This window comes from Amblyomma mixtum, chromosome 2, assembly GCF_055824585.1.
Source record: "Amblyomma mixtum isolate Tamu chromosome 2, ASM5582458v1, whole genome shotgun sequence".
Classification (NCBI taxonomy): Eukaryota; Metazoa; Arthropoda; class Arachnida; order Ixodida; family Ixodidae; genus Amblyomma; species Amblyomma mixtum.
The window spans coordinates 60,768,325-60,790,458 of record NC_143013.1 but is presented as its reverse complement, the minus strand read 5'-3'; the positions used below and the strand labels follow the sequence as shown (position 1 = coordinate 60,790,458).

Sequence of the window (22,134 nt, the reverse complement as noted above, 5' to 3'; positions counted from 1 at the left end):
TCTGAATCTCGCCTCTAAGATTACTTCAGGAGAGACATAATTAGAAGATCATGATGTAATTTCTGGATGGAGCTTGAACGATGATGCCTTTGCGAAGTCTCAAGCTCGAATCAGAGATACATATTAAGATGGTTGTTGGCGAGGTAATTCTAGGTGTACTGAGTGGTACCCCGTGACCTTGATGCAGTTACTGTGAAGTCGGAACGCGAACATCGTCTCTGACTACTACAAATTCTCTCGCAGCTAGCGTCGGCCGTGCTTTTAGCTGAAAGGTCCTGATAAATGTATTGATTACCAAACGGTTACAATGAGCTGTAGTGCAGCACATATTGGAATAAACGCGCACCACCGTTCGCATTTAAATCCGACTCGGCATTTCGTATAGTTATTAGCCAATGATGCCGGCTGCCTATTTTATTTATTTAGTAATCATATCCCTTATGGTCAAAGGTAGAACAGATTTCGAGTGGCAACAGTAAAAGACCAAATGATGAAGAGAGACCTTCAGGGGTATACGCATAACGCCGCTCAAGTATAACGTCAGTTGTTACGGAGGCTATGTTATGCGGAGGGCCATCGAGGTCGTGGACAAGCGACCTCTTTTTGTGACGACGTCATTTGGGGCGGAAGAAGACACGTCTTCTTGTATGCGGGGTGTGTGACTAAATGCCGGAGTTACAAAAACATTAAAAACAGCCTGAATATACTAAGTAGACCCATGCTTCGCGAAACGGCTCTAATACCGCCGAAGGTGTTTTCAGTCCCGTATATATATAGCCAGTTTGTCTTGAATTTGTACGTAGTTATCGTAGCCGCTACGCGGGACGTATTAACTACTATTTTGAGCTCTAGTTTTGAATGAAAGTCCAAAAATGCATATCCTTACTGTACACTGCGATGAGAGATACCGATGTTCTCTCCTGAAATTTAGAAAACAGTGGTGTTTCTTTGTGCAGGCGCTTCTGAAATCTCACCCAGTGGCGCAATGACCACAGCTACCAACAAACTCCGGCCCATTTTCCAACTGGTTGACGGCATTAAGATACCACTCGGCTTCGATGGAGACAAGCTGCGCTCGGCGCTCAAGTACCAGGCCTCTGGTGGCGACATCTTCATCGACACCTTTCCCAAGTGCGGAACCAACTGGACCAAGCGCATTGTGGAACTGCTCCTGGGTGGTGACGACTCTGCTTCTAATAAGGACGGCTACGCCCTGGCGACGTCATTCTTCGAGATGGTGGGCAAGGACACCATAGCAGCCCTGCCTGAACCCAGGATCATCACTACGCATTTGGCGTACGAGCTGGTGCCCAAGCACCCAGATGCGAAGTAAGTAATTTGAGATTGTATTGAAAAACGGCGTTGGCAGCAGTTTCACCATTGAACTATTTTTAACCGGAATGGTTTTTTTCTTTCGGAAAGTATTTCATCCGATTTAAACCAGGCAATAAAGGGTTTTTTAGTGCTTATAATCATAACTGGCGTCCACTACGCCTGTTCATGCCGCTCAGCAACACGCACCGATAAAATATAGAATGTACCTGGACTAGAACACCCAGGCGCAGAGTCGTCACAAAGCTATATACAAAGCGTTGAAGCAACAGCAGATCTGGGCGTTATGGCCTCTCAGCGCGCACACCCCGTAAACCGGGCCCGATCGTTAAACTCTACCTGGGACAAGGAGAAGAATCTAATTGCCAAAGTTTTCTCATAAAAAGAGCGCCTGCATTACGGTTTTCTGAAAGGTCAGCTACTTCTTTTCACAACGATCGATGTGCGTTAGTTTCATCCAACTGATGTTTTTTGAATTTTGCATAAACATCGTAGTACCAGGCCGTTTTGCATCTTGCTCCTTTCTGAATTTCTAAATGTGGCTGATGCGGTCGAGTTCGAACTCATGTATTTGTGTAGAATAGCCGAAGGCCTTCGAACCACCTCAGCAAGTGCGAAGCAAGAGGTATGTTGCTGCTGTCAGCAAAGGCCAAGTCACCGGCTGACGAGGTCCACTGGCAGCTTCGCACTGTGTGCCAACCAAAACGATTTCTGCTCGCATCCCGAACACTTTGCGTAAACATCGGTTTACATATAATTAAGAATATAAACGGATGCCGTTGGAATGGCTGTAACAGATGTTGTAACCTACACCTTCCCAATTGCGCGTTGAAGAAAAAAATCGCTAAGAGCTATTAAAGCGATTACTGAAGTTAACTACAAGTCCATTTCTCACATGCAAAAGTATTACAAAAGCTGACTATAGTGCGTTAGCGCGTTAGTGGGTGCCTATCTAGAGACGCAAATGTTCCACCCCATGCAAGTTGCCCACAGTCGACGCGCCTTCAAGGCATGCTCGTGTTTAAAAGGAACTCGCACCAACTATGCTGTTCGCGCAGCAAAGAAGCCAAAAAAGCATATATATGGCTCATGACAGGTAATAGTTTTCATCATATCTCTTTTACAGTACAAATGCCTCGTCAGGCCTCGTCAGGCGTGCATTAAACGCCTTTTGCCTCGTCGACCGTGGCAGTGCTTTATACCCATGTGTGTTATTCGGTCTTGTATTGTAACCAGTTCTGTCAAAATAAAATGATCAAACAAACAAAGAAACAAATAATCAAGGCTTCATAAGACAGCTTAAGCTCAAGCGGCTTATAGTAGCTACTTCTGAGTGGGGCTGTCACTTGACGTGTCCAGGTACATCTACGTCGTGAGGAACCCCAAGGACTGCTGCGTGTCCTTCTTCCACCACACCAAGAAAACTAAAGCGTACAACTTCGAGCACGGCACGTTCGAAGATTACCTGCAGCTATTCATAAAAGGCGAGACCAGCTTCGGGGACTACTTCGAGCACCTGGTCTCGTGGTACCCGCACGTTGGCGAGCCCAACGTTCTGTATCTCACTTACGAGGCCATGAAGAAGGACCCCGAGGGTGCCGTGCTGAGGATAGCGAAGTTCCTAGATGTTCTTGACGCTGACCTGCTTGACATCGATTCAAACAGGTAAATTAAATGCAGCAATCCACGAAGTGGGGCACATTTTGTGGTCTTTGTATTTTTGGATTCGCCTGTTTCTTGAGTTTTCTGGAAGTACTGTGTTTTAACGAGATTCAAGTAATTTTGCATGATTTGTGACAAAACAGAATACACTGCTGGCCAAAATTGGAGGCGTGTCCAGAACGGGTGCTATGGCTGGTTAGCCCAGCCCACGATAGAAAATTAACTTAGAGGCACCCATAGCATGATACAGAACAGCCTGCACATTACGCGATTTAAACTCATAAGCTTAATTTAAGTCCTTTATTGTGGGCAGCGGGCTTAACTTTATGCGAAAAAAAAGAGAATGTAGAAAAACGAAAATCGCGTTGAACGACCTAAGAAGATACGGGCCTAAAATGAGAGCTGTTGTTCGAAGCGTTGTAACTACATATAGCCAAAGAAAGAATAGGCTCTAAAGAAGGGAAGTGCTGTTTAAGCCCATTTAATGTTTTTAACTTCTTTTATGCACCCTTCGACACTGTTTGAATACATTTTGTTTCTGCTGCGACCTTGTACTTTTGTCATGTTCCTAACACATTTTCGGTGACCTGCTCCTTACTACTCCTCATACCATTCGACATGGCCAACCAAGTGATTAGAAAAAAAAATTCACCAAGAACTGCCTCACTCACAATAGACACCTGAAACAAACCATGACAAAAAGGGTGAATGGTGAAAGAAGAAAGAAAACAGAAAGATCGATTGTAGATAAAAGCACAAATCATGGTCAATGGTGTGGTTTAGCGGGACTTACCCTTATGAGTTCAGGGATTGGTACCCCAGTACTGCAAGCGTCTGCACTCGGCAGTCGCTCAGAGGAGTTGTGTGTTAATTGGATAAAAGGACATATTAGACGTTGTAACCATTGAAAAATCGATTTATTTTTTCTTGCGCTGTTTTTGCACTCATTTGTTGTGCTGTTTTACGTGCTTAATTTTGTAGCTGCGGCTTGTTTATTTAATACATTATGGTTAAACAAGTAAACTAGAACAGCAGGCATTTGGAACTTGCAAATATCATCTATGACTATAATCTCTTTTCAGTGTGCCGTAGTCTGTTTCTCTGTCACTAAGGGAATATCGCGACGGACTCAAAACTAGTTAAAACATGCACGGTGCTAAACAAATTACCTACACACGCCTTTCGCTTCAGGTTCAAGCAAATTGTGAGAGACAGCAGCATCGACGCCATGAAGGAGCAGTTCAACGCGAGCTACCAGAAGGCGCTGGGAGGGAACGGCGTCGACCAATGGACCGAGAAGAAGGACTACCCGCTGAGCCGAGCCCCTCCGCCGCCGGAGGTGATGGTGCGCAAGGGCATCATTGGAGACTGGCGCAATCACTTCACGCCGGAGCAGTCGCTGAGGATAGAACGCGCCTTCGTCCAGAAGTGTGGCCACGTTGTCGATCACAAGAAGATCTGGGACCCCGAAGACTGGATGGAGAAAGTTGCCTAAACCAGCTCACCCACGTCCTAAACGCATACTGGAAAGCTGTTCCGGTGTGAAAATATGCAGGTTGGAAGTCAATTTAAGAGAACGTCTAACAGTATGCAGGACAACCCTCAAAAGGACTGGGCTTTGTATTTTTGTCAGAGAACTGAATGAAAATGCACAAAGTAAGCAGGAATTGTACGTTATGGGCTAAAAAACAAGCAAGTATTTGATAAAATTTTCGAGCCAGACACTTAAACAGAGGAGGGAAAGTAACGTGCAGCAATATGCGTAATGAATCTCTAGATATACATATTCTTTTCGTAACCTACGATCACAATCTGCATATCATACCGGAATCAAGAGTGAGGGGCATATTTTCTCTGAACAACGCTCGCTCTCAGAACGAAGCCCTATCAATACCCATTTACACTTTGTCACCAGTTGAAGGTTGCTCAAGGTTGACAACTTGAATTTTAAACGGGTGATATTGTTTTTGAGTAGCAATGTTTTGTGTTCCCATTGTGGCCCGTTTCTCAGGTATACTGATCCTGTCCACTGTTTACAAACCAAGCACTCTCGAACCTCATTTGTATTTCCGAGAATGAATTGCGTTTAAAACGGAAGTATTTCATCTTTTGCGTGGTTCGCATAAAGATATCTGCTATTACAAGTCCCAATATTAGAGCGGGGGATAGTATTATTGCGACATTTAACGAGTGGTATCTTATTTTTGTTACATTTTTGTGTTTTTATCGATGTGCTGGCATATTTCTGCATAATGATGCACTCTTTTAGCACAAAATACCTTTTTTTTTTTCGTTTTACGAGGTTTAGCAACAGAAAGGTACTCAGAGTGTTAAGTGACGCCGTAGTGGAGGGCTGCGCATAATTTGGACCACTTGGTGTTCATTAACGTGCACTGACACCGAACAGCTCACAAGCCTCTAGCACTCCGCCTCCATCGAACTGTGAGCACCGTGGCCGGGATTGAACCCGCGTCTTTCGTCTTTCGGGTCAGCAGCCGAGCACTATAACCACAGAGCAACCACGCCGGCTTTCTTTTTTCTGGCTCCGTACTTATCGTCGTAGTAACTAAAAGCACGCGTAAGCTTGTTCACCGTACTGTAGATACAACAATAAGCATGCTAATAATGGTGATGATGATGTTCTCAGGCTTAATGGCGCATACCCATGGCGGGAGACCGGCCAGGCATGCTAATGCAAAGTAGGTGCACCTGAAACTAGAAACTTCCTCGTCACCTACAAACACGTCGGCCAAAAAGCAAGCAAAAAGCAAAGACTTTTGCCTGCAATAGAAACTCAAGCCATGTTTTAGCCTATTTGAACAACAAAAAAAGCATGATAGCGTCACCAATAGCCTTTGTAGAGCTACCGCTTTTAGCCACATGTAGTACTTTCACAGCGGCGGAGGTATAAGAACATAGATGTGCGCCGACCCCGGGAAAAGTCTAAAGGCTTTGAAAGACCACGCTTGCAGCGACACCGTCCATGTACTGTGAATATTTTTACAGCCTTGAACGTATAACTCTCTTGAAATTGAGCTAACACCCTTTGATCGTGTTCACAAACACGTTAAGGGCGTTCGTGAACACCCTTATAGGGTTAGAGTGTTCATCGACACCATAAGGATGTTATGCACACACTAAATAATATTAGCACAGGAGCACTGGAACATCTTTTTTTACATCTTTCGGGACGTAAAAAAGAATTTAGAATGTAGAACACAGGCTTTAGCTTGCCTTAAAGGTTGACATTTATTTAGAAGCTCTTGCATCAGTGATGGCCACGGGACGGCAGCCAAAGCCGAGAGACAACGACACCTGTTCTGCCACATAACTGTCACGTTCTGGCGGCCAGCACAGCTGCCATGAAGTGACCATTGTCATTCCCTAATGTAAATGTAACCACTGTAAGTGTACGTTCACTTTATGCGAGAATTACCCAGTTTGTTCAACGACCCGAGTAATAAATTTATCAATACATCGCTGCTTTTTTCCCGTGAAGCTTATATAGAGAGCTGTTTTCTATGTTTTGTCTATTGACCAGAGCTGTGCAGGTTCGTGTACGGAGCTTTTGCATTTATTTCTTTTCATACTTGTATATTATTGCGTTATAAGGTTTCAGCAATGCTTGTTCCTTTTTCCAGTGTGCCCTGCCACTTGTATGGGGCTACTTGGCCTCCAAGCTGGTTTACAGCTTTCTTGCCTAGGAGGCTAATAAAATATGCATTTACACATTGCGAATAAATTGGATTCTGAAATTTACTGAATGTAGTTCTTTTGTGTTTGGAGCTAGAAGCCGTTTTATTTTTACTTGCATAATTCCGTGATGCCTACAGAACTCAAACTTTTTTCATACTCAAGAGGGAACTTCTGTGGCATCAACAGCAATAAAAAATATTGGAGGTCGTTTGAAGTGGAAAACTGAATGTATTGTTTCAGCAGTGTTTTTCATAGTCCACAGAACGTTCTTTTATTCTTACATCTAATACACGAAATGAAGTGCGCTTTTGCACATTCACGTCGGAAAGGAACTGAAGCCTTATGCTGTCGAAGGCATTGTTTCTCTTCGAATTTTCTCTTCAGTACATTAACATGATCTGGGTACAGACTACGACGCAATTAAAGGCGTAGATGAGTACGAGCACGAAATAACAAAAATGTGGCTACTTATTCTCGTGAAACCCCTTTTTTCTATTTGACATAAAGAACACACAGATTCAGAAGATTGGTCCCAAAGTAAAGATGCCAAATTGCACAGATACAATGCGACAATCAGCACCATTAAGCACATTCCCAGTTACGGTTCACGGTAAGGCCACGAAAGTAGAAAACGCATAACAATATATATGCTGTCCACGTGAGCCACTTGGCACAGTATAAAAGAGGTAAACGACACTGTTGTCCAAAGCAGCCGAATTCCTTTCTAGCAACTATATGACAGAGTTACGCCGGTACGGTCTCTCAAGCTGCAATGGTAGCAGCGACATCAAGTGAAGCTCCCCTTAACCAAAATGTGTTGCATGTAATAGGAAAGTGTGACTCTGAAATGAGAATATCGGTGAGAACACAGCGACAGAACAGAGCTACCCATCGCAGTGGCTTTTCTTGCTGCAAAGTTTTTAGTTCACTGTAACAATGTGTCTCGATTGCACTGCAAGAGCTAGAACACCGGCTACATGAATGCGTAACTATATTAGAAAAGTGGTGATATATAGTACATGAAAACCGGTGTGCCGAAAACTTAAAAAAAAAACAAAACAAAAAAACAGGCACTGGTGGCAGGGTCCAAAAACAGGCAACAATACTACACCACTCGTGTAATTAGACCAATATTTCTATTGCAAGGCTTTTTTCAAAGAGAACATTAGGCCAATGTTTCGATTTCTCGCCTTGCTTCTCAGGGAGCTCTTAGAGCTAATTAGGAAGGGGTGACTTTAGGATCAACAACAGTTGAAAAAGACATGTGGTCGTCTACCAATATGCTGAGCGGATATTCCAAAGTGGGTTGGTGATCGCTGCCGATTTTCATACCCTTAGCTAATCACATTAGAAGGCTTCGTTCTTTGGTATAATATTTGGTCTAATCTTCGGAAAGCGGCGCTTCAGGCAGGTATCCTGTTTCACTGGATTCTCTATAAATCTTACTTCCAATGAAAGAATGGGCGAAATGCTGGTTTAGCTAAAATCCGCATATTTCACGCTAACTCGTCAAGCATGCTAGACCTTTTGGCAGCTTTGCGACATCACGGGCGCGAGTACTAATTGCACCAAGTATAGTTTTACGGTGCTACGAAAGTTCAGTATGCGCATCGTGAGATTTACTGACTTAAAAAAGTCGCGAAGAAAGTGCAGTCTCCATTACACATTGTGCCATCTTAATATGTAGCACTGTATGAGGCATACAAAGCTAGAGTTAAAGCTAATCACTATGAAATCTGCTCGAACAAGACTCATGTCTGTTTCGTCACCTGTTTAACTCTTTCCTGTCCGCGCCTATTCCCATCGATAGCCCGCTATCGATGGTTTCAAGTTCGTATTTTCCCGCTTTTTGAAGCGTTCCTGGACAACTAGCACTAACCAGTGTGAAATAAAGGAACTCTTTTTTCAGTTTCGCTTTTGGTTTGACTTTTTCCGCCAAGCGGTGATTTTTGAAGCCCCTCCGGAGTCAGCTGACCGGCGCTCCTTGTTTCCACCATGGCGTCGACGTCGCGCGCTGCTGCTGCGCCGAAACCGCGCGTTTCCACAGAAATTGATGCTCCTGAGAGTTCGTTTTTGGACGAGAACAGCAGCAGTGAAGATTCAGAAGACGACTTCGGCTCTTCAGACTTCAGCACCGACAGCGAAACTGCCTCAGACCGACCCGGAACGTCGACAGCCATGCCTCGGAAAGTTTCGCTTTCTCCCCGAAATGTTCCGCTTTTACTGCGCGCTTATCGGAAAAGATCAGAGTGTTCTGAAGGTCATAACTCTTATTTGCAGGGTGTCAACGTCTTTCGGGCGGGATTACTTGCCGCCGGCAGCGCAGAGAGTCGTGTTTTCGGCTCAAAGACAGCCAGGGGTCGACCTCGGCGTTGCGCGCCGGAGTGTCGCACGGCGCTCGGCGGCGCGGTCAACAGCTTCATACTTTTTGACGCGCATCGCCAGGAGCATCCCGAAGTGCCAGAATTGTCGAGGACATCAAGATTTGATCAGTTCGCGTTCAGACTTGAATTGGTCGAGCAACTCCTCGGATTTGATGAGCCACATCCTGAGGACCCCAATGTTCGCTCTCTGTTTCCGCCTCGTGATTCACCTCAAGGGCTGCAGTACAAGCCGCAGAAAATTCAAAGTACCGGAACTGCAAATTGTGCTACGAAGAAAAAAAGGTGGAGCAAAAAACAAATGTTTTCTGTGAGACATGTGCGGCCAACCTCTGCTTCACGGCAACAAGGAACTGTTTCGCGCGGTGGCACGATAGTCACTAGGACTAGTGTTTCCTTTCCTAACCCAGCTAATACTGCTCACAGCAAACTAAAATTTGCTGCAATGTTGCATCGATCCCTGTTGTAAAAAATGTATATTCTGAAATTTTTTTATGTTTTGTTTTTGCGACGAAACTTTGATATTTGTGTGTGTTTTTTCTTTGTAACTACAATTTTCTTTCCGATAATTTTTTTTTCATCTCTTACTCAATAAACATGTTGACTGTGACTAATAACAATGTGAAGAGAATTTCCTCCTCTACAATTCGGTACCATACACTCCTGTACCAAGCAAGTTTTGTTGAAGAAAAAAAATATTAATGATATCACCTGAAAACCACCATTTTCCCCGCGGACAGGAAAGAGTTAAGAAGAACGACTCTCGCATGAAAGCTGAGGATACCATCACTTCTCAACATTGTGATGCTGCAATTTTAAAGAATTGTATAATTATTGTGTAGCGTTCATTTCATTCAGGCTGACTCATGGTAGGAAAGCATTTCTGATACGCCTGAAGGCGAATTTTTTAAAGAAAGAACGAGCGCGTAGTGACCCATGAGCCGTTCGCACAGGACGAGTTGAAACACTGGAATTTCTGAAGTCTCATTCGACGAGTTTTGAGCTTGTTTAAAACTGGCAGGAATTTCTGCATAGTTCGAGCAATAAAAAAACGATGATCTCATCATTAACCCGGCCCCACCCACTAGTAGAATTTCCCTTGTCACGAGGCGGCCTGTCCATCCATCCGAAATTCCTCACCTACCTCTCTGCTTTTGCGTAATGTCTTCCGATTTCTTGTTCTGATATACAGTGCATTGAAAGCACGCTACCAGTCAACAGTCGGAATGGACTTAGATAAATTTCCAACAGCAGTCATTCGCCCCTGCAGAAAGGCTTAAATTTCAGCTAGCCATTGCCCATGGTACTGGGCTAGCTGTATTGGCAAGGTTAAACCAACTAGAACATGCGCGAAAGCCAGAAATATGCAGTGTGATGCGTGTAGGGTCACAATTACCAGTTGAAGAAGGTTGCACAGCAAAAATGAAACCAGTAAATTTATGACCCCCGGGACAAAGTGCGAAATTCAGCTGAGTGTGCATCTACGTAAATCACATAACTGAGGGTTCACATCTCTTCCAGCTACGTCTAAATGCGGTATAAGCATCTCAAGGTTTCACTCTTGCGAGTTACCATTTCACTGATACCACAGCTGTGAAAGCATCTGTGTGCATACACCCATCGCGTTTCTTTGCAATACTGCAGTAGTTTTGAACACGCTTTTAAAAAATATTCGGCTACACGCACACAATAAAGTCTATAAAACTTCGTGACAACATGAACAACATCGCGAGAAGCGTATGAGTATACACAAAGAGCGAGGTAGTTCACATGACGCCATGCCGCTTCCAGACGTCCACAAACTCGGTGCCTGCAAGCCTCTCGTGGATCTTGCTTTCTAGCCTATCGTTCATTTCCGGCGTGAGGTGCGCCTTCCAGTCGCCCACGATTCCCTTGCGCACCAGCTTAGCCTCGGAGGGGTTGTCGTGGGTGGCCTTGTGGAAGAGCTGCAGACCCTCGGGCACCTCCTCGCCAGGTTGCAGAGGCTTCGAGAAGAACTGGACAAGGGAGTCGTTGGTGTACTGCTTCATGGCGGACACGTCACTGTACCTGCATGGACCAGATAGCATCTCAGTGATCGATAGTGCATGGTTCTGTAAGAGCGACCTGAACAACTCGGCAAAGCTCTAAAGAGTCTCCTTTCTTTTCGACACTATTGGCGTAACGAAATCTGCAAGACCACGCCTGGTTTTGCATGTTCAAAACCCCCGATGCCAGGCCAGTCATATGACGTCATAATGGGTACTTTTTCTTCCTCTTTCTGCCACACGGTGCGCTTTTGAACGCGCCTTCTTTTCCCTTTTATGCAAGGGTACCGCTATACAGCTGTGTGTTTTTTTCCTTGAAGTTATGCTCAGCGGGTACGTATGCAGCGAAACAGGCCCCCGGCAGAAGCGGGGAAAAAGGCGATAGCAGCTCTTTAGGGCCTCCATAATGGGCAATTAACTTGTAGCTGGAACTTTTGGAATGTGATCGCACGCATAAGAAAACGCGATTTGCTGATGTTTGAATAGCTCGTTTTAATTAAAGCTCATGGCTACTGCATACGTCTTGTATATATATGCATATATGTTTTAAGCCCATTTGACAAATAATACAAATGCTTATGAATATATGCGCCCTTTGCCTCCTCACTACGTGTCGACCATGTCTGAGAAAATCGAGCCTCGGCTACGCAGCGGAGAAAGAATGTAACAATGGGTGCTGGTTTTCTGGAAAATGGACGATAAATAAGAGGGGACTGGAATAAGCTTTGTAGCTATGCAGCACAGAGAAATACGCTTGTCAGGAAAATTTCCTTTTAACCTGGCCGAGCAAAACGAACGAGTCGATGAGCTAGCACTGAGCTACAGCTGCCAGCAATGTTCTGCACATCAATGCGGTACAGCATCAGCATCTTTCCATTGTTTGGGCTGGCATGAAAAAAATGGAAAGCATCTCATCATACACTTCTCGCTATACTAAGAGAACAGAGCAATGATAATAAAAGTAAAAAAATAACATGATCATGACGTGGCCAACAAAACTAATGCTGGTTAGCTTTTTCTGAGCTGGGCTGACGATAGTCAGATGCCTCCTTTCATAAGAAGAGAAAGCGTAGCAAAATGCCAAGTGGCCGGATGATATTAGGAAGCTTGCAGGGGTAGGATGACAGGCCGCCGCCGATCATAATGATGATGATGCTTCCAATGCTGCTTTGCAGTACTGTAAACTGTTTTTAAGACAGTACAGGAGTGTTGCAAGGGGAGAGAAAACACGAGGGCAGGCAGGGGTATCGATTAAAAAATGAGCCAGAGTCTAAGGAGGGATGGTCCTAACAGCTAAGCTCTGCACACATAAATAACTCCTTTTTTTTCGATCGAAATAAGGGAATAGAATATTTTAGTAATTCAGTTTTCGACATGAGAATGACCAACGCTAAAGAACTTGTTGCAGTGGTGACACGGTTACGACACGCCTTCGCAATATACAGCAAGTTACAGCTCCACTGAAACGTGCTTTAGAGATCCAACATGAAACTGCATAGCTTTTTGTTTTCCAACAACTATATTCAGCACAATTAAGACCACTACGAAATGCACTGTGTTTACTTCACACATGTAGTATTTTAGTCAGACTAGCATACTATTTCGTAGTTACACCTCTGCAGCAGCTTCTGAAAATGAAGAATGATGGAACTATAAGAAAGCCGTACGTACCTGAGCACGTTTTCGAGATAGGAGGTGTCCTGCAGCAGCCTGTCATGGTAGTGCTGGCCTAGGAACTTGGCGATCTTAAGCACGCTTTCTCGGGGCTCCGCTTTCATGTCTTCGTAGTGGAGGAAGAGAATGTTAGGCTCGTCTCGATGCTCGTACCATCCTAGCACGTGGTCGAAGTAGTCGCCGAAGTCCGTCTGCCCCTCGCAGAAGATGTCGAAGAAGGTCGAGAAGGTGCCTCGTGTGAACTCGTAACCAGGAAATCCCTTCGTGTGGTAGAAAAAAGATGTCACGCAGTCCTTGGGATTGCGGCAAACGTATATGTACTTCGCGTCAGGAGACATGGGCATCATGGAGTATGGAAAGTGAGACTTGATGATTCCTGGGCGCTTCATGGACGCCAGGCAACCCACTCCGGTCATCTCGAGGAACGGGCTGTTCTTAAGAAAGTCCAGGCCGTCCTTTGGTTTCTGGCCGTCGTTGTAGATGAGGTAAGCGATGTGCTGTACCCAGGTGGTGCCGCATTTGGGATAAGTGACGACGAAGACATCGTCAGCTCGGGGCTTATACTCAAGAGCCGACTTGAGAAGATCGGCGTCGAAGGCGCAAGAGAGGCGATAGCCGTCGAAGTCTACGTAGTAGGGCCTCTGGTTAGGGTCCTCTTCGGTGGTCGCCATCTACGAGTAAGAATGTTAAAGATATCTGACGAATCACGCTTTACGCCTACACCAACGCCAAATGAGGATATTGGCATCTATGATAATGGAAGAACAGTGCGGTGTGGGGTTCGAATTTGTTTAGACGAAACAAAACGGGAGACGACGCGGTTTTTCAGCATAAAGGTTCTCTCTTTTGGGAAAATCGCTCGCCTAAAGATAATAAAGGTATTTTCTCTCTGGTGCTGCGCATAATTTTCACTCAATTACTTTGCGTGCAGAAAGCCCCCTCCCTATAAATGCACTACAAAGTCGTCAAAGTGCAAATAAAGTCGCCATAAGGCGGTGCACCGCACCCTCTCCACAACAGAGAGAAGAGATCGAAACAGTGTCGCGTCTTCATTCCTGTCGCCTTGCCCATGAAACCTTGCAATTCACCTCACGAAGCAGCATCAAGCAGGCAATGCGCTCCTTCTGGACAGCATCTTCAAAAGCCATCACTTTCGCTAAGTAATTACTCGGGCGGAGTGTTCCGCTTTACAGAAAGACGAAGTTACGTACTAATTAGCGTCTTTTTCTTGAGAAGTGAATGCGGTATTAATCCTTGGTTGGCAAAACAGTTAAGAGCTCTGCATCGCTTCCCGGAAGAAAGCTACTCGACGCTAATCTTATGCTCCGCTATTCGACGTGCGCTGCAACAAGCTGCAGAACTGGGCCCTTATCATCTTTGCACGCAATTGCTATCAGTCCTGCGTTTCCCGCAAAGCCAACAGCTTTTGTTACTTTCTTCGTTTTATTATCCAGCACGTGGCGTCGTCCTGCGGAGCCTCGCCATGCTGGAAAATCAGGAGCAATAGAGATAAGGATTATAGACGATTCAATGCTCTTGCAAGGACTTAACGTTTTGTGACGCCATGGAAAGATTAGGCGGAGCACGGTTCCTACGAGTAATCCGCAAGTATAATAGAAAGTGCGGCTATTGGTACAGCCTTTACAAAGGCCACCGGGCAGAGATAAACGACGAATGAGTAGACAAGACAGGTGCTGCAATTCTCTTCATTATTTGACCTTTATAAAGTAGATCTACACGGTTCCCTGCCAATATGGCAGAAACGTTCTTATTGGCGAAAGAGAAACATTCTATAGTCGACTGAAAGAGCATCAAAGTCAGATCACTAAATGAAATGAAGCATCCAACGCTAAAACCGAGCATGGTCGTCATCACAGTCACCGCATCGGTTGGGAAGACGTCACTCTTGTGGAAAAGGGCAGATATATAACATGGAGTAACGTGAGTAATGACTAGTTATTCGCTAGTCATTACTTATATAGACGACACTCAACACCGTCAATATGGGAGACGAAAAAATGTGAGCTATCTGCGCACGCGCACTACGCCATGTCTTCCGCTTTAAAATACGGGGCTACAGGCTCTATGTGTTACAATTGCTGGCAGCAAAGAACCCCTGTGGGCTTCGAAACGTCGATTCCATCTTTCATCCCCTTGTTGAGTGGCTGCATTTAGTCGCTTCCATTGTGATAAATGACCACACGAATTTCCGCGGAACCCCTGACTACTTAAAGCCGCCGCGGTGGCTCAGTGGTTATGGCACTTGGCTGCTGACCCGAAAGACGCGGGTTCGATCCCAGCCGCAGCGGTCGCATTTCGATGGAGGCGAAATTCTATTGGCCCGTGTACGGTGCGATGTCAGTGAACGTTAAAGAACTCCAGGTGGTCGTAATTTCCGGAGCCCTTCACAACGGCATCCCTCAATGCCTGAGTCGCTTTGGGACGTTAAACCGCCACAAAGCACAAAAAACCTGACAACTTAAGTAGGAAATGGCTTACTCACTGACTCTAGCTGACAAACTCCACCGTGCACGATAAGGAGACAGGACAATGGAACCGATCGTCAAGCTATTCCCGCGTCTACATATGGCCGCCGGGATCAAGTCACGCTGCCACGGTGCGCCGAACAATCGTATGGAATTCGGACAGTACATAAACCGACGCTGAGCGGTTTGAGAAGCCTTGTGCGAAAACATGTCTTCTTGATGGATTGCTCTCATTGTTCTCGCCTGAGGCATCCTCGAGAATCCAGGGATTTTGCATGAGATAGCGCACATGAAACTGCGCGCACGAGAAAGCCTTTGAAAATCATTGTGGAGAGCAATGATATCACATTTACGGCATGTTCGTCGCGCTCTGGATCAGCAACGGCCGGTAGAAATCACTTCGTAATTCTGTTCGGATTGTGTGAGCTAGTGTGAACAACGTAGTGTGTCATTTAGCATTACGAAAGAACACAGCGCAAAAAAAGAAAAAACGGGACTGGAGAGAAAAGACACACAAGAGCGCAGAGAAGCAACTGGATGCATTTATTGCGCGAGCGCATAAATACATGTGAAGAGGCTTGCGCAGAAGCAGACTGGGTTCGCCATTCATGAATTAAGATACGCCAACTCAGACAGCGCGCTTCGTCCCTGGATACCGCCGCCCCCAACAGCAACCTGACGCTCCACTACAAAAGCTACAAAGTGTGCTTACCCTTTTTTGATCGGTGCGTCATCCTCAGGCGTTACTCCGATGCACGGCAATCTTTGGTTTGGTTTGGTTTATGGGGTTTAACGTTCCAAAGCGACTAAGGCGATGAGAGACGCCGTAGTGGAGGGCTCCGGAAATTTCGACCACCTGGGGTTCTTTAACGTGCACTGACATCACACAGTACACGGGCCTCTAGAATTTCTCCTCCAAAGAAATTCAACCGCCGCGGTCGGGATCGAACCCGCGTCTTTTGGGTCAGCAGCCGAGCACCATAACCACTGAGCCACCGCGGCGGCACGGAAAATCTTTGAAGCCAGTGCTATCGCGTGTAGGGGGCCATCATGTGTTAGCAATCTTTTAGACTCGACCTCCCGCCACGAGTTGACTTAATTAATGAATGACGAACCTTGGACATTTGCTTTTTGGCGATATTTTCAGTTTCTTTTCTTTTTGCTTCTGCGCAAGTCTCTTCACGTGTATTTATGCGCTCGCGCAATAAATGCATCCAGTTGCTAGTCAGAGCTTGCGTGTCCATTCTCTTCGGTCCAGATTTTCTTTTGCGCTGTGTTCTTTGTAATACTCAGTCCACAACTCACCCAACCATGAACCTTACTGTCACTCAACAGCTGCTTCGAGCCCATCGTCGCTCCGCAGTATGACGGAACACCACGTGTCATTGGAAAAAGGTGGCTACAAATGTCCTCGCCGCAAAAGAATACAAAATTAGAAACGGAACTTTTTCTCTACTCTTTGGGTAGGATGCATTTCATGAGTCGAATTCTCCACGGATCACTGGAAGTACAAAACCACTCTTTATAGTTAATGCAGTTACGATGGTGTTGTTAGCTAAGGGGTCGCTATGACACGCGCTTGCTGCAGCATATGCGGGCACTGTGCAGCTGATGCTGCCGATCCATAAATCTCTGCCTGCTGTTACAACTGCCCATCGTAACGGCGGCTGTAAAAGCACAGAAAGCCAAACTACCCTGCTCAAAAATCCGGTATGACATCGATACAGGGTTGGTTATACCGGGTAACTGTACATGACGAACCTGCATGCAGCAGGATGATCCTATATAGCTGTACAGGATGGCCCTGTTTTACTGGCCGGCTCCTGCTGCTGCGAAAAATGGAGGCTGAAAAAAAGTTCACAACTGTGAAATAGTTAACTAGGATACATTTTCAGAAAATAAAAATATTAAGAACGATAAAAAGAACAAAACAGTTTAGCTCTTGGCCCACGATACTGTAAATGATTTCAAAGTTTGCGTATTTTTCTCAAGCATTGAGAGGGCTTGTTTTAGGGGGTTTAACATCCCAAATCCACTAAGGCTATAAAGGACGCCGTAGTGGAGGGCTCCAGAAATTTCGACCTCCTGGGGTTCTTCAACGGGCACTGACATTGCTCAGTACACGGGCATTTCGCCTCCATCAAGATGCAGCCGGGAAGGAGCCCGCGTCTTTCGGGCAAGCAGCCGAGCGCCATAACCACTGAGCCACCGCTGCGGCCTATTGCCTATTGCCTATTGCCTTGTCAGTGTGCTGAAGCTTCTTTCAGGCGGTCAGAAAGTACAACCGGTATCCTGAATACTGAATAAGCATCGGTTTTGGTAGAACCATATGAGAATATCATGTTCATCAATGCTAGCTGCTGTCAATGCTAGTTTGTTGTCCTCTCAGAACGCACGTGACTCTTGCTACGCACAGAGCTATCTGGCATAATTATTAAATACCTAGCATAATGCGCCATTTGGCTTTATATGAGGCCAGCAGAGGGGCGTGCTGGTAATCAACTTTCGACTATAAGCATCCATAGTTGCAAACACACCAGGCGAAAGTTTGAACGAAAGTACAAGAATTCGCCTTTAACCTTGTCAATAAAAGAATGGAATGAGTTGTCGTCAAGTATCGCTACTATCTTTATTTCAGTCCAAACTGCTAACTTATCTGGAATCTCAGCGCGTTCAGGAACTAGATTTGCGTTTTTATAGCACTTACTCGCAAACCAGTATTTTCTCTTTCTGTGTTATTTGTGCATTTTTTGTAACAGTTTTTACGGTATGTTCTTTCTCAACTTGACGTAATAACCTGAAGCGGTTTTTTGCCTTTGAAAATTGTGCTCTGATTTGCCCCCCCCCCCCCCCTCCCCCCTATGTAATGCCCCAGTGGGCATTTAGGGTATTTGAATAAATAAAAATAAATAAATAAATAAGAACGACAGCTCGGCTAGCTCATATTAACAACTACAACATTGAAGGAAACATGGAAGAAATTGCGGAAAACAAGGACTGTGTCCGCCTTTTTTTATTTTTCCACACTGCATGGTGCTTTTCTTTTGCTACTCATTTCTTTAACATGTTTCATTATTTCTCCACTGCTGCTCTCACACGCCTACCCCCAAACAGCATTCGCCGTTTGGACCTCTGGCGGACGGATCGGAACTTTACGTCTAGTAAGCGAAGCTGCCGTGACATTCGTTTTGCTGTTTTGCTATTCTGTTTATATATTTACTTAGGCGTGCCACTCATATCACCGTCCTCTAAGAGAATGACTACTTCTATAGCAGACGTCACTGTCACTCTGCGTATAAGTCGTGTCCCGTTAATACGACCCTCTTTAATATGGACGACTCGAATTATAGACATTTTTTCCGGGGGTCAAGCTTTTTCAACGCATTTACGCCTCGTTGATGCGGGAACTCGCGGTGCGGACAACGTACAGGGCGAAAATACAAACAGCCCATTGAGGCATATGCATTGCTGTTGGTTAAATATGGACAACGAAGAGAAGGAAATCTCGACTCCCCTAACAGGATGTTTCCTTCCTGTTTCTTTCCTGTGTTTTGAAAGCGGGACACCAGCGAAAGGCGGTGCGAAGGTGCAAGTGTGCCTTGGTAGCAACCCCTTTTTTGTGTGCTTTCACGTTTTACAGTGGCAAGGCGTACGGTTGACGTTCCTGACGGTTTGCTGTATTCCATGGATTGATGTGAAAAATGTGAAGCCGCTTTCAAAAGCTGCCAGCGGCTAAGTACGGATATGTACTTGCGGTTCATGGTGTGCAAAGAATCTTAGAAGATATGTAATTACGCACGTGATGTGCCACTATGTGTTTCTGCGCCGCAATATTGAAAAAAAAATAACGGTGACCAGAATAATGCATTGCGAACTGCAAAGGTTTCGTCTAATCTATATATTTCTATTTATATATATATTTATATTTATATTTAATTTAAATATTTATATTTCACTTAACCAATATGAAGACAAGTAGAGCTTGATTGCAAAGTGTTTTTTTATTATTATTATTCGTTATTATGAACGACTCGCTTCATGGACGGTTTTGCTCCGGAACCAAAGTGTCTATAACAGCGAGACACAACTGTATTGCGGCAAATATAGCCTTAGTATCCAGCTTTTAGCGGCCGAAATAAGCAAATCGAATCATCCGGCCTGCCAGACAACCATTTCCTGATTGTCGAGGCCGTCCAGTTAACTTCACCTTTTTTTTTTCTTTTTATACTCAAGACAAAAGTGTATATGCAAAGTCGCTGCGCGCGCTACGATGCCTAATGAAGAATTTATACTCTGTCTGCCCTCACTACGCACTATATTTGGGAGGTGCCCTTCCAAGAGAACAAGGCGGCTCAAACGCCGACAGCAGGGTACCACTGGCCGCCGCCCAGTAACATTTGCATTTCAGCGTTATCCTTCAGCTCTAATAAGCATGCCACGAATAGCCCGAACGCCGTAGGCACACATTGACATTGGCCGAGCTGCACGTATCAGGAAAGTGCTTAGTCTAAATGTAGAATAACCAGTTTGTGTGGCGTATGTAGTGGTAGGGGATAACCAAGACATTGGTTATGACCACCGGAACTGAAACAGACTGAAATCACTGAAGCAGCACGGAAAACACGACCGAAATGCTCTTGGCTCCCAGAAACGCTTAATGAGAGACATTTAACTTTGCGGAAACGGATACACGCGACGATGCGCACGTGAAACATTCGGTCTTTTCCCAGCTTGGCCGCCAAAGCGTTTCTCTTGCAGACAACTCTCACGCCGACTTGTTCCGCCAATACGACGCCGCTTGCATTCGCTCAAGGCCGTCTCCACTCGAATTCTCTCCCTAACTGTCGGGAACGCGCCGCCGCCAAGAAAGGTGGGCGTGTCGCTCGATCTCGGCGCCCAGCCTCTACGTAAAGCTTCTCTTCGTACCATTAAGAAGATCGCGGCGCCACGTAGCGCTAAGTTACCGAGTCGATGACAAGGAGGGCGGCAGTCCGACGATCGATGCACGGAGCGTTGTAAACAGTAGCAACCCCCAAACCGCAAAGCTCGGCGTTAGACGCACGTGCCTTTGGAAACGCGTAACGGGGTTGGTGCCAGTGGTATAGTGGGTGTGAAATAAGAGAAGCTTGTGCGTTTAAAATACTCAACCGTGTGTCAGGACCATTCTCAGCACCCAGTGAGCTCAGTATATCTTCCGTATATCTGGAACCAAGTGGCTATTAGAGCTATGATTACGATGTAACTGTTGGCGATACGTTTTCCACAGAGCCGTGTTCTTGATCGCTGTTATTGGCGGAAGTGAAGATAATTACAGGAGTATCCTTGTACAAAGTGGACTCACACATGAAAAGAATGCGCAGTGAAATGAAAGGAGGGGCAACTGACAGCGATAAGATCGTACTCACCACAGGAATGGAAGCCTTGCACTCCCGGTAAACAGACAGCTAGAGACAGAGGGAACGACCTTCCGGGGTGCTCTGGGCAGAGCTACGCGGGCAGCTCGCTTGGCGCGCGTCCAAGATGACGATGGGAACAGCGCTGGCAGAGGCCGAGAGGGAGCGTTGTCTGGCGCCGCCGGCAAGCAGCTCGAAGGCCTTCCCGCTGTGCTTTTATTATGTTCACTTTTCTCCTGATCAAGTTATCGAGTGCTTTTCTAGCTTCACAGCGCCGCCGCTAGATGGCGACAACTGTACAGCAGCGCTAGAATTCCGTGCGCTGCTGCGCAAAGCGAGGTGAAGTTCTTGGCGCCACTGTGGCCACTGGCGCGCCTAATCCAAATTCCTTTCTGTGGCCAGGTGTATCATTAAGCCCTCCTTCTCAATGCCGATAACGTATCTTTTGGTAAAATGACAATGAAAAAGTTTTTTGTTTGTTTGTATTGCACCCGAAACCAAATTAGCGCTTCTGTGCACAGCTCTAGAAGTGATTTGCAATACTGGTAGAAATGAGATAAGGCTGATTTCTTACATGGAATGAAAAGGTTTGGTTTGGTTTGGTTTACGGGATTTAACGCCCCAAAGCGACTCAGGCTATGAGAGACACCGTAGTGAAGAGCTCGGGAAATTTCGACCACATGGGGTTCTTTAACGTGCACTGACATCGCACAGTACACGGCCTCTAGAATTTCGCCTCCATCGAATTTCTACCGCCGCGGCCGGTATCGAACCCGCGTCTTTCGGGTCAGCAGCCGAGCATCATAACCACTGAGCCGCCGCGGTGGAGATGGAATGAAAAGGCCACACACTGAAACGCTTGCGTTTGCACGACTGTCGTTTTTTTTTTTTTTTTTTTTGGGGGGGGGGGGTGCATAACCGCTATAATAATCAGGAAAGAGAAGTTGTGGAGCTGGAGTGAACAAGTCAGGACCTGTTGTCGATGTATTGGCTTTTTCTTAGCTTTATACTTAGCCATACAATAGCAAATGGCAGGGTGAATTCAGAGAAATACAAATATTTGGAAGAATGCAGCAGGAAACACAGAAAGCAAAGCAAAGCTTAGCTGTACAACGGCGGTAAAAGACATCACTGCTCAAATCCTCCAACTTTATGAAAAGTTGTTCCCAGTGCAGGATTCGAAAATGGCCCCAGTGGTTCACTTGGGTGGTTGCTGTAACTAAACCGGACGTCCATCAGTTGACAGAGCAAGGTCAAAATGATCACCAACACGAAGAAGGAGCGAAACAAGTTAGTCGTGTTTGTGGGAACAAAACACGCGAGTAGATGGCACAAAGCTAGTCTTCACCTCCGAAAGCCTCTCGAAAGATTTATGCAAGCTTCATAGTCTATTCGTGTATCCACATGGCAGTGGTAGATAACGTGAATGCTAAGTGTAATGACCTTCTTTTATAGACTGCAACTATTTTCTTAGGGAATTAAA

General features: G+C 45.6%; 2 protein-coding genes across 2 annotated transcripts; one reads left to right on the top strand and one right to left on the bottom strand.

Annotated features, from left to right (window-relative positions):
• Positions 1 to 759: 759 nt before the first annotated feature.
• Positions 760 to 4,782, top strand: LOC149359498 (sulfotransferase ssu-1-like). The gene is made up of 3 exons (XM_089571702.1): positions 760 to 1,329; positions 2,692 to 2,997; positions 4,186 to 4,782. The coding sequence occupies exons 1-3, from the start codon at positions 986 to 988 to the stop codon at positions 4,487 to 4,489; spliced, it is 954 nt and encodes a 317-aa protein (XP_089427828.1). The 5' UTR covers positions 760 to 985; the 3' UTR covers positions 4,490 to 4,782.
• On the bottom strand, positions 4,021 to 20,834 carry LOC149359497 (sulfotransferase ssu-1-like). The gene is made up of 3 exons (XM_089571701.1): positions 20,664 to 20,834; positions 12,770 to 13,443; positions 4,021 to 11,120 (listed from the first exon to the last, which is right to left on the bottom strand). Exons 2-3 carry the CDS (start codon positions 13,441 to 13,443, stop codon positions 10,838 to 10,840), a joined length of 957 nt encoding a protein of 318 aa, XP_089427827.1. The 5' UTR covers positions 20,664 to 20,834; the 3' UTR covers positions 4,021 to 10,837.
• Between the last annotated feature and the right edge of the window lie 1,300 nt (positions 20,835 to 22,134).